The sequence below is a fragment of the Oncorhynchus clarkii genome, chromosome 17, assembly GCF_045791955.1.
Source record: "Oncorhynchus clarkii lewisi isolate Uvic-CL-2024 chromosome 17, UVic_Ocla_1.0, whole genome shotgun sequence".
NCBI classification, from domain to species: Eukaryota; Metazoa; Chordata; class Actinopteri; order Salmoniformes; family Salmonidae; genus Oncorhynchus; species Oncorhynchus clarkii.
The window spans coordinates 5636605-5663293 of NC_092163.1; the positions used below are offsets into that span (position 1 = coordinate 5636605).

Consider the following 26689-nt stretch of genomic DNA (forward strand, 5'->3'; position numbering starts at 1 on the left):
CGATCGATCTGGCTGTTGGAAAAGGAAATAGAGCTGCTGCACGGGAGCTTGGCCTTAATGAGTCGATGATAAGACGTTGGAAACAGCAGCGTGAGGAACTGACTCAGTGCAAAAAGACAACAAAAGCTTTCAGAGGGAAGAAAAGCAGATGGCCCAAAGTATTTGCAGCCACTCGACATCAGTGTAAATCGTGCATTTAAGGTGGCGCTCCTTGTTCAGTGGGAGGCTTGGATGACAAGTGGGGAGAAATCCTTCACTAAAATGGGCCGCATGAGGAAGAGCAACTTATGGTCAAGTCTGCCAGTGGGTCCTGACAGCGTGGAGCATTGTCAAAAAATCCACTATCATCAACGGGTTTCGAAAGGCTGGACTGCTGCGTGTTGAAGGGACAGCATGAGCTCAGCGGGGTATTTGCCTCCGGATGAAAGTGACGAGAGCGACAATGAAAACGATCCAACATCGGATGAAGAAATTCTGAGGCTATTCATCTCCGACACCGAAGGAGATGACTTCAGTGGTTTCAGTGCACAGGAGGAGGAAGATAGTGACCAAGTTAATTTGTTTCAATGTACCGGTAAGCACCTGCTGCTTATTTATGTACAAAATACATATTTTTTAATAATTCAGTGGGTGCGGTTTATATTCAAGTGCGCTTAATAGTCCAGCAATTACGGTATAAGAGGTCATACATTTTTTTGTAGTGATTCCTATGTTGTTGATGTAAATAATATTTGTTGGTCCGTGGTGTGTAATGATGAGCAACCAGACACTGCCCTTGACACGTTTGAAACTGCTTATCCCAGTTACTAATAAGCAGCACCCATTAACAAAATGACTGTAAAAACTGTTAAATCCACGTGAATTGATGAGGAATTTAAAAAATGGTATGATGAAGAGGGAGGCAAAAGAGATAGGTCTGGCTGAATAACTGATTGGCAAACCTATTGCAAATGGAGACATCATTTGACTAAACTGAATAAAAAGAAGAAAGTACACAATGAAACAAAGATAAATGACATGAAGAATGATAGTAAAAATCTTTGGAGCATCTTCAATGAAATTTTGCGCAAATAAAATCTACAATGACAAGTCACCGGTGTCTGACAACACGGATGGAAAATTGAGGATAATAGCGGCCGATATTGCCATTCCTATTTGCCTTGTCTTTAATTTAAGCCTACTAGAAAGTGTGTGCCCTCAGGCCTGGAGGGAAGCTAAAGTCATTCCACTACCCAAGAATAGTAAAGCTCCCTTTACTGGCTTAAATAGCTGACCAATCAGACTATTACCAACTCTTACAATTTTGTGAAAAAAATATTTGACCAGATACAATGCTGTTTTACATTAAACAAATATAGACTTTTAGCTTAAAGGGAAGTTCATTCAACAAGCACAGCACTTGCAAATGACTGTTTGGCTGAGCGAAATTGATGATGAAAATATTGTTGGGGCTGTTTTGTTAGACTTCGGTTCGGCATTTGACATTATCGATCAAAGTCTGCTGCTGAAAAGACGTATGGCTTTACACCCCCTGCTATATTGTGGATAAAGAGTTTTTCTTTTAAAATGTAACCTTTATTTAACTAGGCAAGTCAGTTAAGAACAAATTATTTTTTTCAATGACGGCCTAGGACTGCCTTGTTCAGGGGCAGAACGACAGAGTTTTACCTTGTCAACTCAGGGATAAGATCCAGCAATCTCTCGGTTACTAGCCTACCGCTCTAACCACTAGGCTACCTGCCGCCCCAGAGCTACCTGTCTGACAGAACACAGTGTTCTTTAATGGAAGCCTGTACAACAAAATCAAGGTAGAATCAGGAATTCCCCAGGGCAGCTGTTTGGCACCTACTCTTTTCAATCTTTACCAACAACATGCCAATGACATTTAAGTAAAGCCAGTGAGTCTATGTATGCGGATGACTCAACAATGTACACGTCAGCTACTACAGCGACTGAAATGACTGCAACATTTAACATAGAGCTGCAGTTAGTTTCAGAATGGGTGGCAAGGAATAAGTTAGTTCTAAATATTTCTGATTACCTTAAAACCTCTTGGTGTTAGGGGGCAGTATTTTCATTTTTGGGAAAAAAACGTCCCCGTTTTAAACGGGATATTTTGTCAGGAGAAGATGCTAGAATATGCATATAATTGACATCTTTGGATAGAAAACACTCTAACGTTTCCAAAACTGTAAAGATATTGTCTGTGAGTATAACAGAACTGATTTTGCAGGCGAAAGCCTGAGAAAATCCAATCCGGAAGTGCCCCAGGTTTTGAAAGCGCTGCGTTCCAATGACTCCCTATATGGCTTTGAATGTACCATCAACGAGCTTACGCTTTATACGTATTCCCCAAGGTGTCTACAGCATTGTGACGTAGTTTTAAGCATTTCTGTTGAAGAATAGCCGTATGGGGGCACATTGCGTAAGTGGTCACATGGTGGCTCCGAGAGAGATTCTCGCGTAAAGTGCAGAGGTAGCCATTACTCCAATTGGTCCTAGAGAAAAAGGAATTGTCCCGACGGATATATTATCAAATAGATATTAGAAAAACACCTTGAGGATTGATTCTAAACAACGTTTGCCATGTTTTTGTCGATATTATGGAGCTAATTTGGAATATTTTTTCGGATTTGTGACCGCAATTTCCGGGCGATTTCTCAGCCAAACGTGAAGAACAAACGGAGCTATTTCGCCTACAAAAATAATATTTTGGGAAAAAATGAACTTTGGCTGTCTACCTGGGAGTCTCGTGAGTAAAAACATTTGAAGTTCATCAAAGGTAAACGATTTAATTTGATTGCTTTTCTGATTTCCGTGACAAGTTTGCCTGCTGCTAGCAAGGCATAATGCTATGCTAGGCTATGATAAACTTAAACAGATGCTTGTCTAGCGTTGGCTGTAAAGCATATTTTGAAAATCTGAGATGACAGGGTGATTAACAAAAGGCTAAGCTGTGTTCCAATATATTTCACTTTTGATTTTCATGAATAGGAAGATTTTCTAGGAAGATTTATGTCCGTTGCGTTATGCTAATTAGTGTCAGATGATGATAACTGTCCCGTTCACGGGCTGGGTGTCACTACAGGTTAAGTTACATGGCCTACTATGCTAATTCTGTAGCGGTATTGTTAGAGGGGGCTAAAGAAATATTTAGTTGGTGCGCCAGGCAGGTATTAACCCTAGTTATTAAAGTTAGTTATTACCTATTATAACATTATTATTTTTAAAATATTATTAAAACTGAAAGGATGAGAGTAGAATAGATAGAGTAGCGCTTCCAGACACATTCTAAACATGATGGAGACTTAAAGGAGGACTGTAGCACCTAATGATGAAACATTATGGAGTCTTAAAGGAGGACTGTAGCATCTAATTATGAAACATTATGGAGTCTTAAAGGAGGACTGTAGCACCTAATGATGAAACATTATGGATTCTTAAAGGAGGACTGTAGCATCTAATGATGAAACATTATGGAGTCTTAAAGGAGGACTGTACCATCTAATGATGAAACATTATGGAGTCTTAAAGGAGGCCTGTAGCATCTAATGACAAACATTATGGAGTCTTAAAGGAGGCCTGTAGCATCTAATGATGAAACATTATGGAGTCTTAAAGGAGGACTGTACCATCTAATGATGAAACATTATGGAGTCTTAAAGGAGGCCTGTAGCATCTAATGATGAAACATTATGGAGTCTTAAAGGAGGACTGTAGCATCTAATGATGAAACATTATGGAGTCTTAAAGGAGGACTGTAGCATCTAATGATGAAACATTATGGAGTCTTAAGCTTTAATTTGTGGTATTGCACTTGTGAATGCATGAAAGTTAAATATTTCTAATAAAAAGAAATATATTTTGCACTCTGCAATTTCACCGGATGTTGTCGAAATGTTCCGCTAGTGGAATCCCTAGCCATAACAGGTTTTAATGTGTTTGAGCCAATCAGTTGTGTTGTGACAAGGTAGGGGTGGTATACAGAAGATAGCCCTATTGGGTAAAAGACGAAGTCCATATTATGTCAAGAACAGCTTAAATAAGCAAAGAGAAACAACAGTCCATCATTACTTTAAGGACCACCACAAGAATGGAAGATCCAGAGTTACTTCTGATGCATAAGTTCATTAGAGTTACCAGCCTTAGAAATTGCAGCCCAAATAAATGCTTCACAAAGTTCAAGCAAGAGACACATCTCAACATCATCGGTTCAGAGGAGACTGCGTGAATCAGGCCTTCATGGTCGAATTGCTGCAAGGAAACCTCTACTAAAGGACACCAATAAGAAGAAGAGACTTGCTTGGGCCAAGAAACACGAGCAATGGACATTAGACCGGTGGATATCTGTCCTTGGGTCTGATGAGTCCAAATTTGAGATTTTTGGTTCCGAGCGTCATGTCTTTGTGAGACGAGGAGTAGATGAACAGATTATCTCCGCATGTGTGGTTCCCACCGTGAAGCATGGAGGAGGAGATGTGATGGTGTGCGGGTGCTTTGCTATTGACAATGTCAGTGATTTATTTATTCAAGTCACACTTAACCAGCATGACTACCACAGCATTCTGCAGCGATATGCCATCCCATCTGGTTTGGGCTTAGTCCCACTGTCATTTGTTTTTCAACAGGACAATGACCCAACACACCTCCAGGTTGTGTAAGAGCTATTTGATTAAGTAGGAGAGTGATGGAGTGCTGCATCAGATGACCTGGCCTACACAATCCCCCGACCTCAACCAAATCAAGATGGTTTGGGATGAGTTGGATCGCAGAGGTGAAGGGAAAGCGGCCTACAAGTTCTCAACATATGTGGGAATGCCTACAAGACTGTTGGAAAAGGATTCCAGGTGAAGCTGGTTGAGAGAAAGCAAGGGTGGCAACTTTTGAAGAATAAAATATATATTTTGATTTAACACTTGTGGTTACTACATGATTCCATGTGTTTTTTAATCATTTTGATGTCTTTATTATTCTACAATGTAGAAAATAGTAAAAATAAAGAAAAACCCTTGAATGAGTAGGTGAGTCCAACCTTTTGACTGGTACTGTACATTCAATTCCGTAACAGCTCCAGTGGACATTCCTGCAATCAGCATGCCAATTGCCCGCTCCCTCAGAGACCTGTGGCATTGTTGTGTGATCAAACTGCACATTTTCGAGTAGCCTTTTATTATCCCCAGCACAAGGTGCACTTGTGTAATAACCAAGCTCTTCAATCAGCTTCTTGATATGCCACACCTGTCAGGTGGATGGATTATCTTGGCAAAGAATAAATGTTGACTAACAGTGATGCTCATGAAACATCCAACACTTTACATGTTGCGTTTATATTTTTGTTTTTTGTTGTTACTATCAGTTTTAGGAACATTTACCCAAAATATGACATCAGCGATTAATCAAAATGTTGAAAATCTGTGAATGTCTAAATAAGAAATTGGTCGAGCAATGTGTCGAACCCTTTCAACAACGGGGAGATGTTACTGATGTTCTTTGTATCTTCGACGTAAAAACAAGTTTTGGACTTCCACACAAAATGACTTCTTTAGTTATTTTATGTTTAAGGATGTGTGTAGGTCACATTCTGTATCATACAGCTATGAATGTTATATATTTAGAACCACCTGTTCAATTGGAATCCAGCGACGTCTGTGTCTTCGGTGTCCTAGAACTGTCCAGGTTTTTGTGTTCTGACTTGTAAAACAGGATGAATAAAATAAGTGATGTAAACATAGCAGTAATTACCAGGAAGCTCTACATTTGTTTTAAAATCATACTAAGATTTTTAAAACTGGCCTCGGGTTATTGAGAGATCTTATTTAGGATTTACCCTCATAGCAAGGTTGTTTTATCATGTGGTTTCATTCGGGTCTCTATTTAAAAATAACACTGTCTTTGGCAGGAGAAAGGCCAGACTCGGAGGAACCAGAGCCAGGGACGTCCAAACTAGCAAGACGACACCACTGCTCCCACTGTGGAAAGAGTTGTAACCGGTTATGGGACCTGAAACAACATGAGAAAATGCACACGGGAGAAGCATTACCACTGCTCCCAGTGTGGAAAGAGTTTTCACCAGAAAGCACACCTGAAAGCTCATGAGAGAATACACACAGGAGAGAAGCCTTACCACTGCTCCCAATGTGGAAAGTGTTTCAACCAGTCGGGGGAGCTGAAACAACATGAGAGAATACACACAGGAGAGAAGCCTTACCACTGCGGAAAGAGTTTCAACCGGAAAGCAAACCTGAAACAACACGAGAGAATACACACAGGAGAGAAGCCTTACCACTGCTCCCAATGTGGAAAGTGTTTCAACCAGTCCGGGGAGCTGAAACTACATGAGAGAATACACACAGGAGAGAAGCCTTACCACTGCTCCCATTGTGGAAAGTGTTTCGTCCATTTGGAGGTGCTGAAACAGCATGAGAGAATACACACAGGGGAGAAGCCTTACCACTGCTACCAGTGTGGAAAGGGTTTCAACCAGAGAGGACACCTGAAACTACATGAGAGAATACACACAGGAGAGAAGCCTTACCACTGCTCCCATTGTGGAAAGTGTTTCGTCCGTTCGGTGGAGCTGAAACAACACGAGAGAATACACACAGGAGAGAAGCCTTACCACTGCTCCCAGTGTGGAAAGAGTTTCAGCCGGAAAGCATTCCTGAACCAACACGAGAGAATACACACAGGGGAGAAGCCTTACCACTGCTCCCAGTGTGGAAAGCGTTTCAACCATTCAGGGAAGCTGAATCGGCATGAGAGAATACACACAGGAGAGAAGCCTTACCACTGCTCCCAATGTGGAAAGTTTTTCAGCCAGATAGGATACCTGAAACAACATGAGAGAATACACACAGGGGAAAAGCCTTACCACTGCTCCCAGTGTGGAAAGTGTTTCAACAATTCAGGGACGCTGAAACGACATGAGAGAATACACACAGGGCAGAAGCCTTACCACTCCTCCTAGGGTGCAAAGCTTTTGCCCATTTAGGAAGCCTGAAAGAACACATTAGACTGCACACAGAGGAGAAGGCTTAGAAAAGCTCAGACTGTGGGAAAACATAGTACTCATAACAGTCATTTAAACGTCATTAGAGATTCCACACAGGAGAGAGAAATTACTTCTCTTAGCGTGTATATTGATATTTCACATCACATTGGCTTAAAATTCATCAGAGAACATACACAGTGCTCCCATTGTCTTATATTGTTGACCGACAATGTGTTTACCTGTCTTTACCATATGAAATTAAATGGTACAGGGTATACTCAAACACATATTTGACCTACAAAACTAAGGACATGATTGTGGACTTCAGGAAACAGCAGGGGGAACACCCCCCTATCCACATCGATGGAACAGTATTGGAGAGGGTAGTAAGTTTTATGTTCCTCGGCATACACATCACAGACAAACTGAATTGGTCCACCCACACAGACAGCATCATGAAGAAGGCGCAGCAGCGCCTCTTCAACCTCAGGAGGCTGAAGAAATTCGGCCTGTCACCAAAAGCACTCACAAACTTCTACAGATGCACAATCGAGAGCATCCTGTCGGGCTGTATCACCGCCTGGTACGGCAACTGCTCCGCCCACAACCGTAAGGCTCTCCAGAGGGTAGTGAGGTCTGCACAACGCATCACCGGGGGCAAACTACCTGCCCTCCAAGACACCTACACCACCCGATGTCACAGGAAGGCCATAAAGATCATCAAGGACAACAACCACCCGAGCCACTGCCTGTTCACCCCGCTATCATCCAGAAGGCGAGGTCAGTACAGGTGCATCAAAGCTGGGGCCGAGAGACTGAAAAACAGCTTCTATCTCAAGGCCATCAGACTGTTAAACAGCCACCACTAACATTGAGTGGCTGCTGCCAACACACTGACTCAACTCCAGCCACTTTAATAATGGGAATTGATGGGAAATGATGTAAAATATATCACTAGCCACTTTAAACAAGGCTACCTAATATAAGGTTTACATACCCTACATTATTCATCTCATATGCATACGTATATACTGTACTCTATATCATCTACTGCATCTTTATGTAATACATGTATCACTAGCCACTAACTATGCCACTTTGTTTACATACTCATCTCATATGTATATACTGCACTCAATACCATCTACTGTATCTTGCCTATGCCGCTCTGTACCATCACTCATTCATATATCTGTATGTACATATCCCCTTACACTTGTGTCTATAAGGTAGTAGTTTTGGAATTGTTAGCTAGATTACTTGTTGGTTATTACTGCATTGTCGGAACTAGAAGCACAAGCATTTCGCTACACTCGCACTAACATCTGCTAACCATGTGTATGTGACAAATAAAATGTCATTTGATTTGACCTCAGAAATAAAGAATCTTGGTTTGACTTGGACTCCAGCACATCCTTATTTTATAATATCCACCACAACTCTCCCACAGATTGCTGTTTATCATTGTCTCAATGAAGAGTTCCTCTTTTGACTTTCCTGGGGGCATTTACAACGCTCCCACTGGTTGAATAAACGTTGTTACCCGATTGATGAGATTATTATGGGTGAGAGCAATTATTTTATTTGTCAAATGGCAACCAAGCATCGGTCATCATGTCACCAGATTAAGACCCTCAAAATGTATTGGAATTGAGCATCAAGCTCATCACATGTAGTTTCACTACCCTGTGAAGTTCATAACTTATTTCATCTGTAGCCTAATAAACGACATGGTTTTCCAAGTTTTAGAGGGAGGACCACACAACATATCATCACGTGACTCCGAGTTAACTCAGATATGATGGTTATTTGTTAGGAATTAAATTGGAATTAAATTGCTCTCTGTTTTAATACCCAATTTAAACACTCTGTCAATTCATAAGGAATTTTAATTCCCTTATTCTATAATGATAGGCAGAGCCCAGTCTTAAAATCAGACAGCAGAGTTTATTCAAGAGAGTACTGAGTACACATTTTACCACAGGTTATAAACGGAAAATGATGTCAGCGTTTTCTAATTGTTCCGTCTCTTCTTGACACTGGTAGAAAGGCTCTATAGTTCTCAAGCCTTCCCTCCTCGCCTTGAGCCAAGGCCTTGAGCCAAGGTCAGCTAGTGTAGATAAGCATTCTAGTCAGTTTGGAGATATAGTTCATTCATTTGTACCAAGGAACAGACCGTCATTGTTCTAAACTCTTGACCACATTCACACACACATTATTTTCAGTACTGGGATCAAGAAAGAAAACTCATACATATACAGAATAGTATTCTGATTAGTACATATACAGTAACATAATAGTATTAGGGTTAGTACATATACAGTAACACGCTAGTATTCTGATTAGTCAGTCCTGATTGAAATGTATACATAATTAGTCATCATTGATATATAAATATTTGTACATAAAGGAGTTTCCATCGCCATTTCTCACTAAAACGTTTATACTGGCACAAAAAGACCCAACCATGTCAGACAAACTAACATATCGTCTGTCAGCATTTATAAAAATATTCAGGCATATCCTGTTTCCGTCAGCCCGGTCATTTCTTTTGAAATGGTTGGATCAATATCCACCTTCATGATATGGATGAAGCCTGATTTGGAATGTCTGAGTAGTTCTATATGATGTCATAATACACCCCTCTGATAGTGATACATTTGCTCCATTGTTTCCATGTCAGTTGGTTTCCCACTCTGATGGTTTATATCTGACAGAGGGGCTTTAAATGAATAGTATGGTGACATCTTAGTGGGGCTTGAAGTAAATAGGATTATTAATCATAAACTCCTATAGCAGCAATACAATGCAGCTTTGACATCAAGAAGAGAATGGGCTGATGGGTGGTGGTGCTACTCTATAGGTAAGGCTGTCCAATATGAATGTTCAATACACACAATAGGTTGGTTATGGAGGGTGATGTATCACAGTCAAAGTCCTGCAAAAAGAGCTAAGAGACTCATATTTGTGTAAACTATACATAGTTGTGTTCTGTGGTTGTCACTGAGTTGGCTGATATCCCATTTTATGGGGTCACTCCACAGTTAAGGCTGTCACTGGCAGTGCCTATACAAAGTCTACACTTTGCTCCTTTCATATTTATTTTGATCCTGATAAACTCCCCAGTCACTGCCAGTGACAAGCATACCCATAACATGATGCTGCCACCACAATACTTAATGTGTGGTCTATCTCCAGGTCATCAGACTGTTAAATAGTCACCTCTAGCCGGCCTCCGCCCAGTATCATCCTATATAACTACTGCTGTACACACCTTTTATATTAGTTTCCGGTTCTATCATTTCTATATTTCTAAATCCTTAAATTAAATTGTAGGGAAAATCAGTAGGTCACACAAATGACTATTTCTAAACAAAGATAATAGACAAGTAGAATGGGAGAGGTTTCTTATACTATCTTCACTTACTCGGTGCAGAGACTCCAGGGACGGTGATGAAGGCTGTAGGAATGAAGATCAGACAGTGAAGAGACTTCAGGGGTGGTGATGAAGGCGGTAGGAATGAAGATCAGTCAGCAATACTGGTCCTGTGGTCAGGTGGGGGAGTGGTCGAGGCAGCCAATGATTGTGAGGAAGCAATGTGGGGAACAGGCTCCTTTCTACTACCATTCTGGGGTCTGGATACATGCCAACAAAGACTACAACTGCTTCAAACAATGAGAGTGGCTACCATTGACCATCACACTTTCTTTCATAACCAGGAAGCCCATGTTGAGCCAGCAGTGTTCCCACTATGGAAGAGGGAGCAGGATGCCTTCATCCAGTCTCTCAGAAAACCATGTTGAGCCATCAGTGTTCTCACTATGGAAGAGGGAGCAGGAAGCCGTCATCCAGGGACAAGGACAAAGGTGCAGCACTGGTGTTAGTAGCTGATGACAGAAGTGACAGCCTGGACACAAAACAAAGTTTGACACGATCAGTGTTGTTGAGCAGAGAATCAACCAGATTGATTCACAGTCAGTGTTGTTGACCAGAGAATCAACCAGATTGATTCACAGTCAGTGTTGTTGAGCAGAGAATCAACCAGAGAATCAACCAGATTGATTCACAGTCAGTGTTGTTGAGCAAAGAATCAACCAGATTGATTCACAGTCAGTGTTGTTGAGCAGAGAGAGAGATTAAAGTAGACGGCACGCGGCAAAGTGATTGATTGATGACCTTGCGTCATGATGACCTGTGCATGTCCGAATATGTGCCCCCGCCCCGTCCCCCCTGTTCCAGTGGTCACGTGTTAGGGGGTGTGTGTTATTTCATAGCTATATGTCATCCTTTGAAGTAGTCCTGGTGATTGATGTCTAGGGGCCTGGTTGAACTGGGGGGGTTGTGTTTGAAGTTTTGGACAGGGTATGACCCCCCCACCCCCCAGTTTTATCGCCCTTATGTTTGTTATCTGATGAAGCAGGAATGTCCTGGGCTGTGGCATATGCCTTATAAATGTCCAGAACAAGCAATTTTTTAAATAAAGACCTGAATATTAAACATCTAAAATATGTCTACAAGGGCAATTATCGGAGTGCTTTGCAGCTCATGTCATGAATCCAACGACAAAAGCCTGGATGATGTTTTGCGTGAGGCTCCCGAATGTTTTAAAGGATTTTTGTGTACAAGCGAGGGTCATATGTCTTACATATTCAGCCCGGAGGAATCTACGGTTAAGATATTCACAGACAGCGTGTCCCAACCCTTTTATCGGGCAGAACCCGAGAGTTTTTCTCCAGCGCTAAGGATGAGAGAATGGCTTAAAATAAGACTAGCGCTGTGTCAAATGGAACGCGCCCTGAGTGCTTCAAGGCTGCCCGGATATGCGTTGGAAGAACAGGTCTGTGGCCGAAGTGATCTAATGGCCCTAAGAATCGCTTCAATGGCGTATACCCCGGACTCCAGAGTGACAATTTTAGCATGTGAACAATTTGATAGTGCAAATGCTTCGAAAACGGTCAGTTCATATGTATCTTCCAAAGCATGCAAGGATGTACATTTTTTTCAAATAATGTTCAGTTTTAAATGGCGCGATTACCATATTTTCAGAACACTGATGAATAAGCTGGACAGTCTTTTCGAAAATAGGGAACAATTACGGGGATGGCCGCGGTTATCGTTGAGACATACCCAGGAACAACAAAGTCGAAGGCGGATCTTTCCCTGGATGGAAAGTGGACAGAGCTTCGACGGAGCGCGGAAAATACTTTGCGATGGGGAATTGGAAACGGATAATGTTCAGGGCTAACAGGACACCTATATCTGGAAGAAATAGTAAAAAAAATGTTGAATTATAACGTGTGTTAAAATGTAGGTGTTAATTTTGAAAATGTATAGCCCCCATTTAACTAAGGGGAAGCGCTCTTTTCTCTCACGCTAGGGTCTGGCGCAGACAACTGTAAGATCTGAAAAACTTTCATAGGCTGTCATTGTAAATAAGAATTTGTTCTTTAACTGACTTGCCTAGATGAAAAAAAGTGAGAATGCTATTCATTGACTACAGCTCCGCTTTCAACACCATAGTGCCCTCAAAGCTCATCTTTAAGCTTAGGAACCTGGGACTAAACATCTCCCTCTGCAACTGGATCCTGGACTTCTTGATCCCCAGGTGGTAAGAGTAAGTAACAACACATCTGCCACGCTGATCCTCATCACGGGGAGCCCCTCAGGGGTGCATGCTCAGCCCCTTCCTGTACTCCCTGTTCACTCATGACTGCATGGCCAGACACGACTCCAACGCCATCATTGAACAGTGTCATCAGGCCTGATCACTGACAACAACAACAAAGCCTACAGGGAGGAGGTCAGAGACCTGGTCGTGTGGTGCCAGGACAGCAACCATTCCCTCAATGTGATCAAGATAAAGGAGATGATTGTGGACTACAGGAAAAGGAGGACCAAGCACGCCCCATTCTCATTGACAGAGCTGTAGTGGAGCAGGTTGAGAGTTTCAAGTTCCTTGGTGTCCGCATCACCAACAAACTATCATGGTCCAAGCACACCAAGACAGTCGTGAAGAGGGCATGACAAAACCTATTCCCCCTCAGGATACTGAAAAGATTTGTCATGGGTCCTCAGATCCTCAAAACGTTCTACAGCTGCACCATCGAGAGCATCCTGACTGATTGCATCACTGCCTGGTTTGGCAACTGCTCGGCCTCTGACCGCAAGGCACTACAGAGGGCAGTGCGTACGGCCCAGTACATCACTAGGGCCAAGCTTCCTGCCACTCAGGACTTCTATAGCAGGCGGTGTCAGAGGGACTTTTTTTGTACTTTACAAGTATTTTTCTTCACTGCATTGTTGGTGAAGGGCTTGTAAGTAAGCATTTCACCAAGGTCTACACCGGTTGTATTCGGCACGTGAATAATAATTTTTAATTTGATTTTCATACTTTTCTAATAAAACACTTTTCAACCCATATGATCTATTACATAATAAAAGTTTTTTAAAAAACGTATACAAATATCATGTCATAGTGAATTCATGACATGTGAACGAACAAGCCTTTTCATACTTTATAATATGGCTATACAGTGGGGAGAACAAGTATTTGATAGCCTGCAAAATCGCCAGTGTTTCCTACTTACAAAGCATGTAGAGGTCTGTCATTTTTTATCATAGATACACTTTTTTAAAATTTATTTATTTCACCTTTATTTAACCAGGTAGGCAAGTTGAGAACACCTTTATTTAACCAGGTAGGCAAGTTGAGAACAAGTTCTCATTTACAAAAAGGCCATGGTGGCGAAGTAAATACAATATAGCAAGTAAAACACTGGAATGGTAGATTTGCAGTGGAAGAATGTGCAAAGTAGAAATAAAAATAATGGGGTGCAAAGGAGCAAAATAAATAAAATAAATACAGTAGGGAAAGAGGTAGTTGTTTGGGCTTAAATTATAGGTGGGCTATGTACAGGTGCAGTAATCTGTGAGCCGCTCTGACAGTTGGTGCTTAAAGCTAGTGAGGGAGATAAGTGTTTCCAGTTTCAGAGATTTTTGTAGTTCGTTCCAGTCATTGGTAGCAGAGAACTGGAAGGAGAGGCAGCCAAAGAAAGAATTGGTTTTGGGGGTGACCAGAGAGATATACCTGCTGGAGGGCATGCTACAGTTGGGTGATGCTATGGTGACCAGCGAGCTGAGATAAGGGGGGACTTTACCTAGCAGGGTCTTGTAGATGACATGGAGCCAGTGGGTTTGGCGACGAGTATGAAGCGAGGGCCAGCCAACGAGAGCGTACAGGTCGCAATGGTGGGTAGTATATGGGGCTTTGGTGACAAAACGGATTGCACTGTGATAGACTGCATCCAATTAGTTGAGTAGGGTATTGGAGGCTATTTTGTAAATGACATCACCGAAGTCGAGGATTGGTAGGATGGTCAGTTTTACAAGGGTATGTTTGGCAGCATGAGTGAAGGATGCTTTGTTGCGAAATAGGAAGCCAATTCTAGATTTAACTCTGGATTGGAGATGTTTGATGTGGGTCTGGAAGGAGAGTTTACAGTCTAACCAGACACCTAGGTATTTGTAATTGTCCACGTATTCTAAGTCAGAGCCGTCCAGAGTAGTGATGTTGGACAGGCGGGCAGGTGCAGGCAGCGATCGGTTGAAGAGCATGCATTTAGTTTTACTTGTATTTAAGAGCAATTGGAGGCCACGGAAGGAGAGTTGTATGGCATTGAAGCTTGCCTGGAGGGTTGTTAACACAGTGTCCTAAGAAGGGCCAGAAGTATACAGAATGATGTTGTCTGCGTAGAGGTGGATCAGAGACTCACCAGCAGCAAGAGCGACATCATTGATGTATACAGAGAAGAGAGTCGGTCCAACAATTGAACCCTGTGGCACCCCCATAGAGACTGCCAGAGGTCCGGACAGCAGACCCTCCGATTTTACACATTGAACTCTATCAGAGAATTAGTTGGTGAACCAGGCGAGGCAATCATTTGAGAAACCAAGGCTGTTGAGTCTGCCGATGAGGATGTGGTGATTGACAGAGTTGAAAGCCTTGGCCAGATCAATGAATACGGCTGCACAGTAATGTTTCTTATCGATGGCGGTTAAGATATCGTTTAGGATCTTGAGCGTGGCTGAGGTGCACCCATGACCAGCTCTGAAACCAGATTGCATAGCAGAGAAGGTATGGTGAGATTCGAAATGGTCGGTAATCTGTTGGTTGACTTTGCTTTCAAAGACCTTAGAAAGGCAAGGTAGGATAGATATAGGTCTGTAGCAGTTTGGGTCAAGAGTGTCCCCCCCTTTGAAGAGGGGGATGACCGCAGCTACTTTCCAATCTTTGGGAATGTCAGACGACACGAAAGAGAGGTTGAACAGGCTAGTAATAGGGGTGGCAACAATTTCGGCAGATAATTTTAGAAAGAAAGGGTCCAGATTGTCTAGCCCGGGTTGATTTGTAGGGGTCCAGATTTTGCCGCTCTGTCAGAACATCAGCTGACTGGATTTGGGAGAAAGAGAAATGGGGAAGGCTTGGGCGAGTTGCTGTGGGGGGTGCAGTGCTGTTGACCGGGGTAGGAGTAGCCAGGTGGAAAGCATGGCCAGCCATAGAAAAATGCTTATTGAAATTCTCAATTATGGTGGATTTATCAGTGGTGACAGTGTTTCCTATCTTCAGTGCAGTGGGCAGTAGGGAGGAGGTGTTCTTATTCTCCATGGACTTTACAGTGTTCCAGAACTTTTTTGAGTTAGTGTTGCAGGAAGCAAATTTCTGCTTGAAAAAGCTAACCTTGGCTTTTCTAACTGCCTGTGTATAATGGTTTCTAGCTTCCCTGAACAGCTGCATATCACGGGGGCTGTTCGATGCTAATGCAGAACGCCATAGGATGTTTTTGTGTTGGTTAAGGGCAGTCAGGTCTGGGGAGAACCAAGGGCTATATCTGTTCCTGGTTCTAAATTTCTTGAATGGGGCATGCTTATTTAAGATGGTTAGGAAGGCATTTTAAAAAAAATACCCAGGCATCCTCTACTGACGGGATGAGATCAATATCCTTCCAGGATACCCCGGCCAGGTCGATTAGAAAGGCCTGCTCGCTGAAGTGTTTCAGGGAGCGTTGGACAGTGATGAGTGGAGGTCGTTTGACCGCTGACCCATTACGGATGCAGGCAATGAGGCAGTGATCGCTGAGATCTTGGTTGATAACAGCAGAGGTGTATTTAGAGGGCAAGTTGTTTAGGATGATATCTATGAGGGTGCCCGTGTTTCCGGCTTTGGGGAGGTACCTGGTAGGTTCATTGATAATTTGTGTGAGATTGAGGGCATCAAGTTTAGATTGTAGGGTGGCTGGGGTGTTAAGCATGTTCCAGTTTAGGTCGCCTAGCAGCACGAGCTCTGAAGATAGATGGGGGGCAATCAGTTCACATATGGTGTCCAGAGCACAGCTGGGGGCAGAGGGTGGTCTATAGCAGGCTTCAACCATGAGAGACGGAATCTAAAACAAAAATCCAGAAAATCACATTGAATTGGCCTGTGAATCAGGCCTTCATGGTCGAATTGCTGCAAAGAAACCACTACTCAAGGACAGCAAAAAGAAGAAGAGACTAGCTTGGGCCAAGAAACACGAGCAAACCTTCACATTGACCCTGTACTGGTACCCCCTGTATATAGCCTTCACATTGACCCTGTACTGGTACCTCCTGTATATAGCCTTCACATTGACCCTGTACTGGTACCTCCTGTATATAGCCTTCACATTAACTCTGTACTGGTACATCCTGTATATAGCCCCCACATTGACTCTGTACTGGTACCCCCTGTGTATAGCCTCCACATTGACTCTGTACTGGTACCCCCTGTATATAGCCTCCACATTGACTCTGTACTGGTACCCCCTGTATATAACCTCCACATTGACTCTGGACCGGTACCCCCTGTATACAGCCTCCACATTGACTCTGTACTGGTACCCCCTGTATATAGCCTCCACATTGACTCTGTACTGGTACCCCCTGTATATAGCCTCCACATTGACTCTGTACCGGTACCCCCTGTATATAGCCTCCACATTGACTCTGTACTGGTACCCCCTGTATATAGCCTCCACATTGACTCTGTACTGGTACCCCCTGTATATAGCCTCCACATTGACTCTGTACTGGTACCCCCTGTATATAGCCTTCACATTGACCCTGTACTGGTACCTCCTGTATATAGCCTTCACATTGACCCTGTACTGGTACCTCCTATATATAGCCTCCACATTGACTCTGTACTGGTACCTCCTGTATATAGCCTCCACATTGACTCTGTACTGGTACCCCCTGTATATAGCCTTCACATTAACTCTGTACTGGTACATCCTGTATATAGCCCCCACATTGACTCTGTACTGGTACCCCCTGTGTATAGCCTCCACATTGACTCTGTACTGGTACCCCCTGTATATAGCCTCCACATTGACTCTGTACTGGTACCCCCTGTATATAACCTCCACATTGACTCTGGACCGGTACCCCCTGTATACAGCCTCCACATTGACTCTGTACTGGTACCCCCTGTATATAGCCTCCACATTGACTCTGTACTGGTACCCCCTGTATATAGCCTCCACATTGACTCTGTACCGGTACCCCCTGTATATAGCCTCCACATTGACTCTGTACTGGTACCTCCTGTATATAGCCTCCTCATTGAATCTGTACCGGTACCCCCTGTATATAGCCTCCACATTGACTCTGTACTGGTACCTCCTGTATGTGGCCTCCACATTGACTCTGTACTGGTACCTCCTGTATGTGGCCTCCACATTGACTCTATACTGGTACCCCCTGTACATAGCCTCCACATTGACTCTGTACCGGTACCCCCTGTATATAGCCTCCACATTGACTCTGTACTGGTACCCCCTGTATATAGCCTCCACATTGACTCTGTACTGGTACCCCCTGTATATAGCCTCCACATTGACTCTGTACTGGTACCCCCTGTATATAGCCTCCACATTGACTCTGTACTGGTACCTCCTGTATGTGGCCTCCACATTGACTCTGTACTGGTACCCCCTGTATATAGCCTCCACATTGACTCTGTACTGGTACCTTCTGTATGTGGCCTCCACATTGACTCTGTACTGGTACCTCCTGTATATAGCCTCCACATTGACTCTGTACTGGTACCCCCTGTATATAGCCTTCACATTAACTCTGTACTGGTACATCCTGTATATAGCCCCCACATTGACTCTGTACTGGTACCCCCTGTGTATAGCCTCCACATTGACTCTGTACTGGTTCCCCCTGTATATAGCCTCCACATTGACTCTGTACTGGTACCCCCTGTATATAACCTCCACATTGACTCTGGACCGGTACCCCCTGTATACAGCCTCCACATTGACTCTGTACTGGTACCCCCTGTATATAGCCTCCACATTGACTCTGTACTGGTACCCCCTGTATATAGCCTCCACATTGACTCTGTACCGGTACCCCCTGTATATAGCCTCCACATTGACTCTGTACTGGTACCTCCTGTATATAGCCTCCTCATTGAATCTGTACCGGTACCCCCTGTATATAGCCTCCACATTGACTCTGTACTGGTACCTCCTGTATGTGGCCTCCACATTGACTCTGTACTGGTACCTCCTGTATGTGGCCTCCACATTGACTCTATACTGGTACCCCCTGTACATAGCCTCCACATTGACTCTGTACCGGTACCCCCTGTATATAGCCTCCACATTGACTCTGTACTGGTACCCCCTGTATATAGCCTCCACATTGACTCTGTACTGGTACCCCCTGTATATAGCCTCCACATTGACTCTGTACTGGTACCCCCTGTATATAGCCTCCACATTGACTCTGTACTGGTACCTCCTGTATGTGGCCTCCACATTGACTCTGTACTGGTACCCCCTGTATATAGCCTCCACATTGACTCTGTACTGGTACCTTCTGTATGTGGCCTCCACATTGACTCTGTACTGGTACCTCCTGTATATAGCCTCCACATTGACTCTGTACCGGTAACCCCTGTATATAGCCTCCACATTGACACTGTACCGGTACCCCCTGTATACAGCCTCCACATTGTCTCTGTACTGGTACCCCCTGTATACAGCCTCCACATTGACTCTGTACTGGTACCCCCTGTATACAGCCTCCACATTGACTCTGTACTGGTACCCCCTGTATACAGCCTCCACATTGACTCTGTACTGGTACCCCCTGTATATAGCCTCCACATTGACTCTGTACTGGTACCCCCTGTATACAGCCTCCACATTGACTCTGTAGCTACGGTATATTTTTTTATTGTGTAACTTATTTTCTTACCTCTAATTTTTTTAAGTACATTGTTGGTTAAGGGCTTGTCAGTAAGAATTTCACGGTAATGTCTACTACACCTGTTGTAGCTCTTTCCAATACAAAAAGTGTTGGAACTATTGTTTCCAAACTGCGTTACCCACTCCAGCCAGCAGATGGCGATGAGCGTCTTTCAGGTGATGCTTCTTGCGTGACTCTTTCAACCACCTCGATAGCTTGCTAGACAACATAAAACTGAAAGATTGACGTTTTAGGCCATGTTAATGTGCATTAGCTAATCGCAGTGTTTAAAACACATTTCAGTTGACGTTAACTTGAACCTAATGTGTTTGTTCAATTTGCAAATTTGTTAAAGATTGATACTGAGCCTAGCACTAGGCTATTCGCTAATGCTAACTAGCTAGCTAACATCCCTGACCATGAGCTCATTTAACTACTCATCCCCTGCTGAAGAAGAGGATGTCTGCTGTCCGGAGAAAGAAGCTCTGACGCTGAACATTGTCGCGAAAGACGAAGAGGAGGATAGTACAGTGAAAGGAGAGAAAGATGCTCTGCCGCTGAACATTGTCGTGAAAGACGAAGAGGAGGATATTACAGTGAAAGGAGAGAAAGAACCTTTCAGAATGAAAAAGGAGGAAGAGGAGGCTGTTATAGGGAAAGAAGAGAAAGCATCCTCTTCCTCTCTAAAAGGTTCTATCTCAGTAAAGGTGAAGGAGGAAGACGTTTTGGGAGTGAAAGAGGAGGAGACAGAATATCTCATTAACACCAGTGAGTATTGTCTTAAAAACAGGGGCACAAACTATGCAGTTGTTGAACTAATGTGTGGTTTTAAGGGGCATTCTACTTAAGTTCTTCACTTCAATGTGATGTTCAGTACTATATAAATTGTTAAAGGGTCAATCTGCCATTGCTACAGATATTTTTGGGACTTTTAAATGAGATTTAATTATATATAACAGTCTTTTAAAATGTAATAATGGAGCATAATGTATACTTAAAATATCAAAGGGACACAAAAGGCACCCAATTAATTTAGAGATATTAATGCCTCTGATAAGACCCTATGACTGTAATAGACAGTAATAATTGATGATGGTAATAAGTTCACCATCTGTTTGATGTTCTCGTTCAAACAGGAGAGAGACATGACTATCGTGGATCCTCTGGGGAGCCTCAACAACATCCTGATGCTGACGAGACAGAGAAGAGTCTCTCCAGATCAGAACACCAGATGGTACAGCTTGGTCTGGTCTAGCATACAGCTTGCTCTATCTGGGTCTGGGTTTCTGTAAGGCACTTTATGACAACAGTGACATCAGCATCCATAATGATATGTGTCTGTGTCCCCTCTTTATGGTTACCAGGACAATGCTAGCCCCTCCTCCCTCCCGGAGTCCCCGTTTCGTACCTCTCCTGGTAGCACCTTACTACTGGGTATGAAGAGGTTGTCTGTGCTGCTGGTGGACTGCAGGAAAACAACAGGGCTGAGTGGAACTGTGAGAGGAGGAGAAGAGAAGAAAGGATCAGATTTGACTCATCAAAGTAAGTGCTGTAGTTTAGTTTGAACAAATAAATAGATCTGTCCACTGGTATCTGTTACCAGGACAACCAGCAGAGTTGTGTTAGTTGACAGGAAGATAGACTGGTGTATATGGATGTTATGAAGGAGTTCCCACATGCTGGGCACGTGTTGGCTACTTTTCCGTCACTCTGCGGTCCAACTCATCCCAAACCATCTCAATTTGAGTTGAGGTCGGGTGATTGTGAAGGCCAGGTCATCTGATGCAGCACTCCATCACTCTCCTTCTTGGTCAAATAGCTCTTACACAGCCTGGTTGTGGTTGGGTCATTGTCCTGTTGAAAAACAAATGATAGTCCCACTAAGCACAAACCAGATGGGACGGTGTATCGCTGCAGAATGCTGTGGTAGCGATGCTGGTTAAGTGTGACTTGAATTCTAAATAAATCACAAACAGTGTCACCAGCAAAGCACCATCACTCATGAATGCTCATCAATGCTTCACGGTGGGAAACACACATGTGGAGATCATCCGTTCACCTACTCTGCGTCTCACAGACATGTCGGTTGGAACCGGAAATCTCAAATTTGGACTCATCAGACCAAAGGACAGATTTCCACCGGTCCATTGCTCATGCTTCTTGATTCACACAGTCTCCTCTGAACAGTTGATGTTGAGTTGTGTCTCTTAATTGAACTCTGTAAATCAGTTTCATCATAGCAGAGGTAACTCTGGGTCTTCCTTTCCTGTGGAGGTCCTCATGAGAGCCAGTTTCATCATAGCAGAGGTAACTCTGGGTCTTCCTTTCCTCTGGAGGTCCTCATGAGGGCCAGTTTCATCATAGCAGAGGTAACTCTGGGTCTTCCTTTCCTGTGGAGGTCCTCATGAGAGCCAGTTTCATCATAGCAGAGGTAACTCTGGGTCTTCCTTTCCTGTGGAGGTCCTCATGAGAGCCAGTTTCATCATAGCAGAGGTAACTCTGGGTCTTCCTTTCCTGTGGAGGTCCTCATGAGAGCCAGTTTCATCATAGCAGAGGTAACTCTGGGTCTTCCTTTCCTGTGGAGGTCCTCATGAGAGCCAGTTTCATCATAGCAGAGGTAACTCTGGGTCTTCCTTTCCTGTGGAGGTCCTCATGAGAGCCAGTTTCATCGTAGCTTTTGATGTTTTTTGCGACTGTGCTTAAAGAAACTTTCAATGTTCTTGAAATATTCGGTATTGACTGACCATGTCTTCAAGTAATGATGGGCTGTTGTTTCTCTTTGCTTATTTGAGCCATTTGGACTTGGTCTTTTACCAAATAGGGCTGTCTTCTGTATACCCCTTTAACTTGTCACAAGACAACTGATTGGCTCAAACTCACTAAGAAGGAAAAACACAAATGAATATTTAAACAAGGCACACCTGTTAATTGAAATGCTTTCCAGATGACTACCTCATGAAGCTGGTTGAGAGAATGCCAAGAGTGTGCAAAGCTGTCATCAAGACAAAGGGTGGCTACTTTGAAGAATCTCAAATATAAAATTTATTTTGATTTGTTTAACACTTTTTTTTGTTTACTACATGATTCCATTTGTGTTATTTCATAGTTTTGATGTCTTCACTATTATTCTACAATGTAGAAAATAGTTTTGAAAAATAAAGAAAAACCCTTGAATGAGTAGGTGTGTCCACCTTTGACTGGTTCTCTATATACAGTGGGGAGAACAAGTATTTGACACACTGCCGATTTTGCAGGTTTTCCTACTTACAAAGCATGTAGAGGTCTGTAATTTTTTATCATAGGTACACTTCAACTGTGAGAGACGGAATCTAAAACAAAAATCAAGGAAATCACATTGGATTATTTGTAAGTAATTAATTTGCATTTTATTGCATGGCATAAGTATTTGATACATCAGAAAAGCAGAATTTAATATTTGGTACAGAAACCTTTGTTTGCAATTACAGAGATCATATGTTTCCTGTAGTTCTTGACCAGGTTTGCACACACTGCAGCAGGGATTTTGGCCCACTCCATACAGACCTTCTCCAGATCCTTCAGGTTTCGGGGCTCTCGCTGGGCAATACGGACTTTCAGCTCGCTCCAACGATTTTCTATTGGGTTCAGGTCTGGAGACTGGCTAGGCCACTCCTGGACCTTGAGTTGCTTCTTACGGAGCCACTCCTTAGTTGCCCTGGCTGTGTGTTTCGGGTTGTTGTCATGCTGGAAGACCCAGCCACGACCCATCTTCAATACTCTTACTGAGGGAAGGAGGTTGTTGGCCAAGATCTTGCGATACATTGCCCCATCCATCCATCCCCAAAGAATGATGTTTCCACCTTCATGCTTCACAGTTGTGATGGTGTTCTTGGAGTTGTACTCATCCTTCTTTTCCTCCAAACACGGCGAGTGGAGTTTAGACCAAAAAGCTCTATTTTTGTCTCATCATACCACATGACCTTCTCCCATTCCTCCTCTGGATCATCCAGATGGTCATTGGTAAACTTGAGACGGGCCTGGACATGCGCTGGCTTGAGCAGGGGGACCTTGCGTGCGCTGCAGGATTTTAATCCATGGCGGCGTAGTGTGTTACTAATTATTTTCTAATAATTGCGCCAACAGTTGTTGCCTTCTCACCAAGCTGCTTGCCTATTGTCCTGTAGCCCATCCCAGCCTTTTGCAGGTCTACAATTTTATCCATGATGTCCTTACACCCTCTCTGGTCTTGGCCATTGTGGAGAGGTTGGAGTCTGTGTGATTGAGTGTGTGGACAGGTGTCTTTTATACAGGTAATGAGTTCAAACAGCTGTAGTTAATACAGGTAATGAGTGGAGAACAGGAGGGATTCTTAAAGAAAAACTAACAGGTCTGTGAGAGCTGGAATTCTTACTGGTTGGTAGGTGATCAAGTACTTATGTCATGCAATAAAATGCTAATTAATTACTTAAAAATCATACAATGTGATTTTCTGGATTTTTTTTATTTTTAGATTCCGTCTCTCACAGTTGAAGTGTACCTATGATAAAAATGACTGACCTCTACGTGCTTTGTAAGTAGGAAAACCTGCAAAATCGGCAGTGTATCAAATACTTGTTCTCCCCACTGTATGTATATATTGAACAGATATAAAAACAACAATTTCAATGATTTGCAGTTCAAATTAGGAAAGTAGTCAACGTAAATACATTTATTAGGCCCTAATCTATGGACTTCACATGACTGGGCAGGGGCGCAGCCATTGGTGGGTCTGTTGGGGCGTAAGCCCACCCACTTGGGAGCCATGCCCAGCGAATCAGAATTAGTTTTCTCCACAAAAGGGCTTTGTTACAGAGATAAACACTCCTCCGTTTCATCAGTTGTCCGGGTGGCTGATCTCAGACGATGTGGAGGGCCTTGATCTGCGGTTGTGAGGCCTGTTGGACGGACTTCCAAATTCTCTAAAAAGACATTGGAGGCGGCTGATGGTAGAGAATGCAACATTCAATTCTCTGGTAGCAGCTCCACTGGATATTCCTGCAGTCCCCAATCCATTTGCACACTCCTTCAAAACTTGAGACATCTGTGGCATTGTGTTGTGTGACAACTATACATTTTAGAGTGGCTTTTTATTGTGCCCAGCACAAGGTACACCTGTGTAATGCTGTTTAATCAGCTTTTTGATATGTTACACCTGTCACGTGGATGGATTATCTTGGCAAAGCAATGTAAACAAATTTACACAAAATTGGAGAGTGGAGGTTTCATTCTGGTCTCTTTTTATATAAACACTGTCTTTGGCAGGAGGAAAACCAAACTTGGAGGAACCAAAGACCTCCACAACATCAAGACAACACCTCTGCTCCCAGATCAAGTTAGGAAGCCTGAAAAGACCTGAGAGGACACACACAGGAGAGAAGCCATACCATTGCGGCCAGTGTGGAAAGAGTTTTAGCCAGTTAGGAAACATGAAAAGACATGGGAGGATACACACAGGGGAGAAGCCACACCACTGCTCCCATTGTGGAAAGAGTTTTAACCATTTACTTAACATGAAAAGACATGAGAGGATACACACAGGAGTGAAGCCTCACCATTGCTCCCAGTGTGGAAAGAGTTTTATGCAGTTAGGTATCCTCAAAGATCATTTGCGAATACACACAGGGGAGAAGCCTTACTACTGCTCCCATTGTGGAAAGAGTTTTAACCATTTACTTAACATGAAAAGACATGAGAGGATACACACAGGAGTGAAGCCTCACCATTGCTCCCAGTGTGGAAAGAGTTTTATGCGGTTAGGTATCCTCAAAGATCATTTGCGAATACACACAGGGGAGAAGCCTTTCCTTTGCGCTCAGTGTGGAAAGAGTTTTAGCCAGTCAGGAAACCTGAAAGTGCATGAGCGAATTCACACAGGGAAGAAATCTTACCACTGATCCCAGCGTGCAATGCGTTTTTACCCAATTAGGACACCTGAAAGAAGACATGAGACCGCACACGGGGGAGAAGCCTTACAAATGTTCAGACTGGGGGGAAGGCATTTTACTCATCAGTAGCGTAAAAAAAATGTGAGAATCCACACAGGAGAGAATGTTTACTTGTTTATATATAAATATTTCTGGATTTTTGTCTTCTCATTTTGTCTGTCATAGTTGTAGTGTACCTATGATGAAAATTACAGGCCTCTCTCATCTTTTTAAGTGGGAGAACTTGCACAATTGGTGGCTGACTAAATACTTTTTTGCCCCACTAAGTGTATGTAAACTTCCAACTTCAACTGTATATTATTTGAAATGCTAATCCTTTGCACACGAATGCTCACTCATTCAGGAATAATTGCAGTCAATATATATTTACGCCGTTGTGATCTGTTGGAATCCAGTCCGTCTGCTGGAGAGTTCATCTGAGTCTCTCTCCTTCTGTTTCCCTGAAGTTCAAAGTCTTTCTTGGTTAGAATGGATACCTCAGATTACCATTCAGAAATGTTCTCATAGAATAGATGTTTCGGCGGTTGTCGTCATTCGCATCCCAGGTTTACATCATTTCTAGCTGCCCCCACAGACCCACCAATGCTCTTACTCTGTTGGGATTGATAGTCTCAGAGTTGAACCATTTCCAGCCGTGTAGCCAATGCTCCACGTGGGATGGTTTTCTAGTCTTGGTACTCAAATGTGCCACCTCAGCTTACACCAAGGTATGCGTTGTCTAAACTATTCGCAATCACAGCTCATGCTGTGATTGGTTTGCTCAGTCTGAAGAGGATTTTTTTTTAGGAGGGGCTTTTATTCGTAACAATAGGATAGGCGGTTCCATGACACCAGATCATGTCTGTGCCCTCGGGGACGGACCAATGACTTAGTTAAACCAATAGGATAGGCGGTTCCATGACGCCAGATCATGTCTGTGCCCTCGGGGACGGACCAATGACTTAGTTAAACCAATAGGATAGGCGGTTCCATGACGCCAGATCATGTCTGTGCCCTCGGGGACGGACCAATGACTTAGTTAAACCAATAGGATAGGCGGTTCCATGACGCCAGATCATGTCTGTGCCCTCGGGGACGGACCAATGACTTAGTTAAACCAATAGGATAGGCGGTTCCATGACGCCAGATCATGTCTGTGTTCTCGGGGACGGACCAATGACTTAGTTAAACTTTTAAAGGAATACAATTCTCTCACATTAAAGGTTTAACATCACATTACATCATTTCACAAATAGTTTAATCTTTACTCATTCATTTCATACAATAATTAGATGCAAACCCCATAATTGAGAAATGTACACATTGAGACATAGTTATGTGTGTTTCCTGTCCTCTCTGAGGTCACCAAATGAAACACACTCAACATAACTGTCCCTTAAGTGTCCACAGACCCTTCCCACACTAGATAGATCAGATTCCATGTGTTTAAATGGTCTTTTTTTAAACTCTGACTGT

The 26689-nt window shown here is 43.2% G+C and overlaps 1 protein-coding gene across 1 annotated transcript; it reads left to right on the forward strand.

Moving 5' to 3' along the window:
* Positions 1 to 6010: 6010 nt before the first annotated feature.
* LOC139370322 (zinc finger protein 135-like) lies at positions 6011 to 6967 on the forward strand. Its single transcript, XM_071109725.1, has one exon. It carries the CDS (start codon positions 6011 to 6013, stop codon positions 6965 to 6967), a length of 957 nt encoding a protein of 318 aa, XP_070965826.1.
* The last annotated feature ends 19722 nt before the right edge of the window (positions 6968 to 26689 follow it).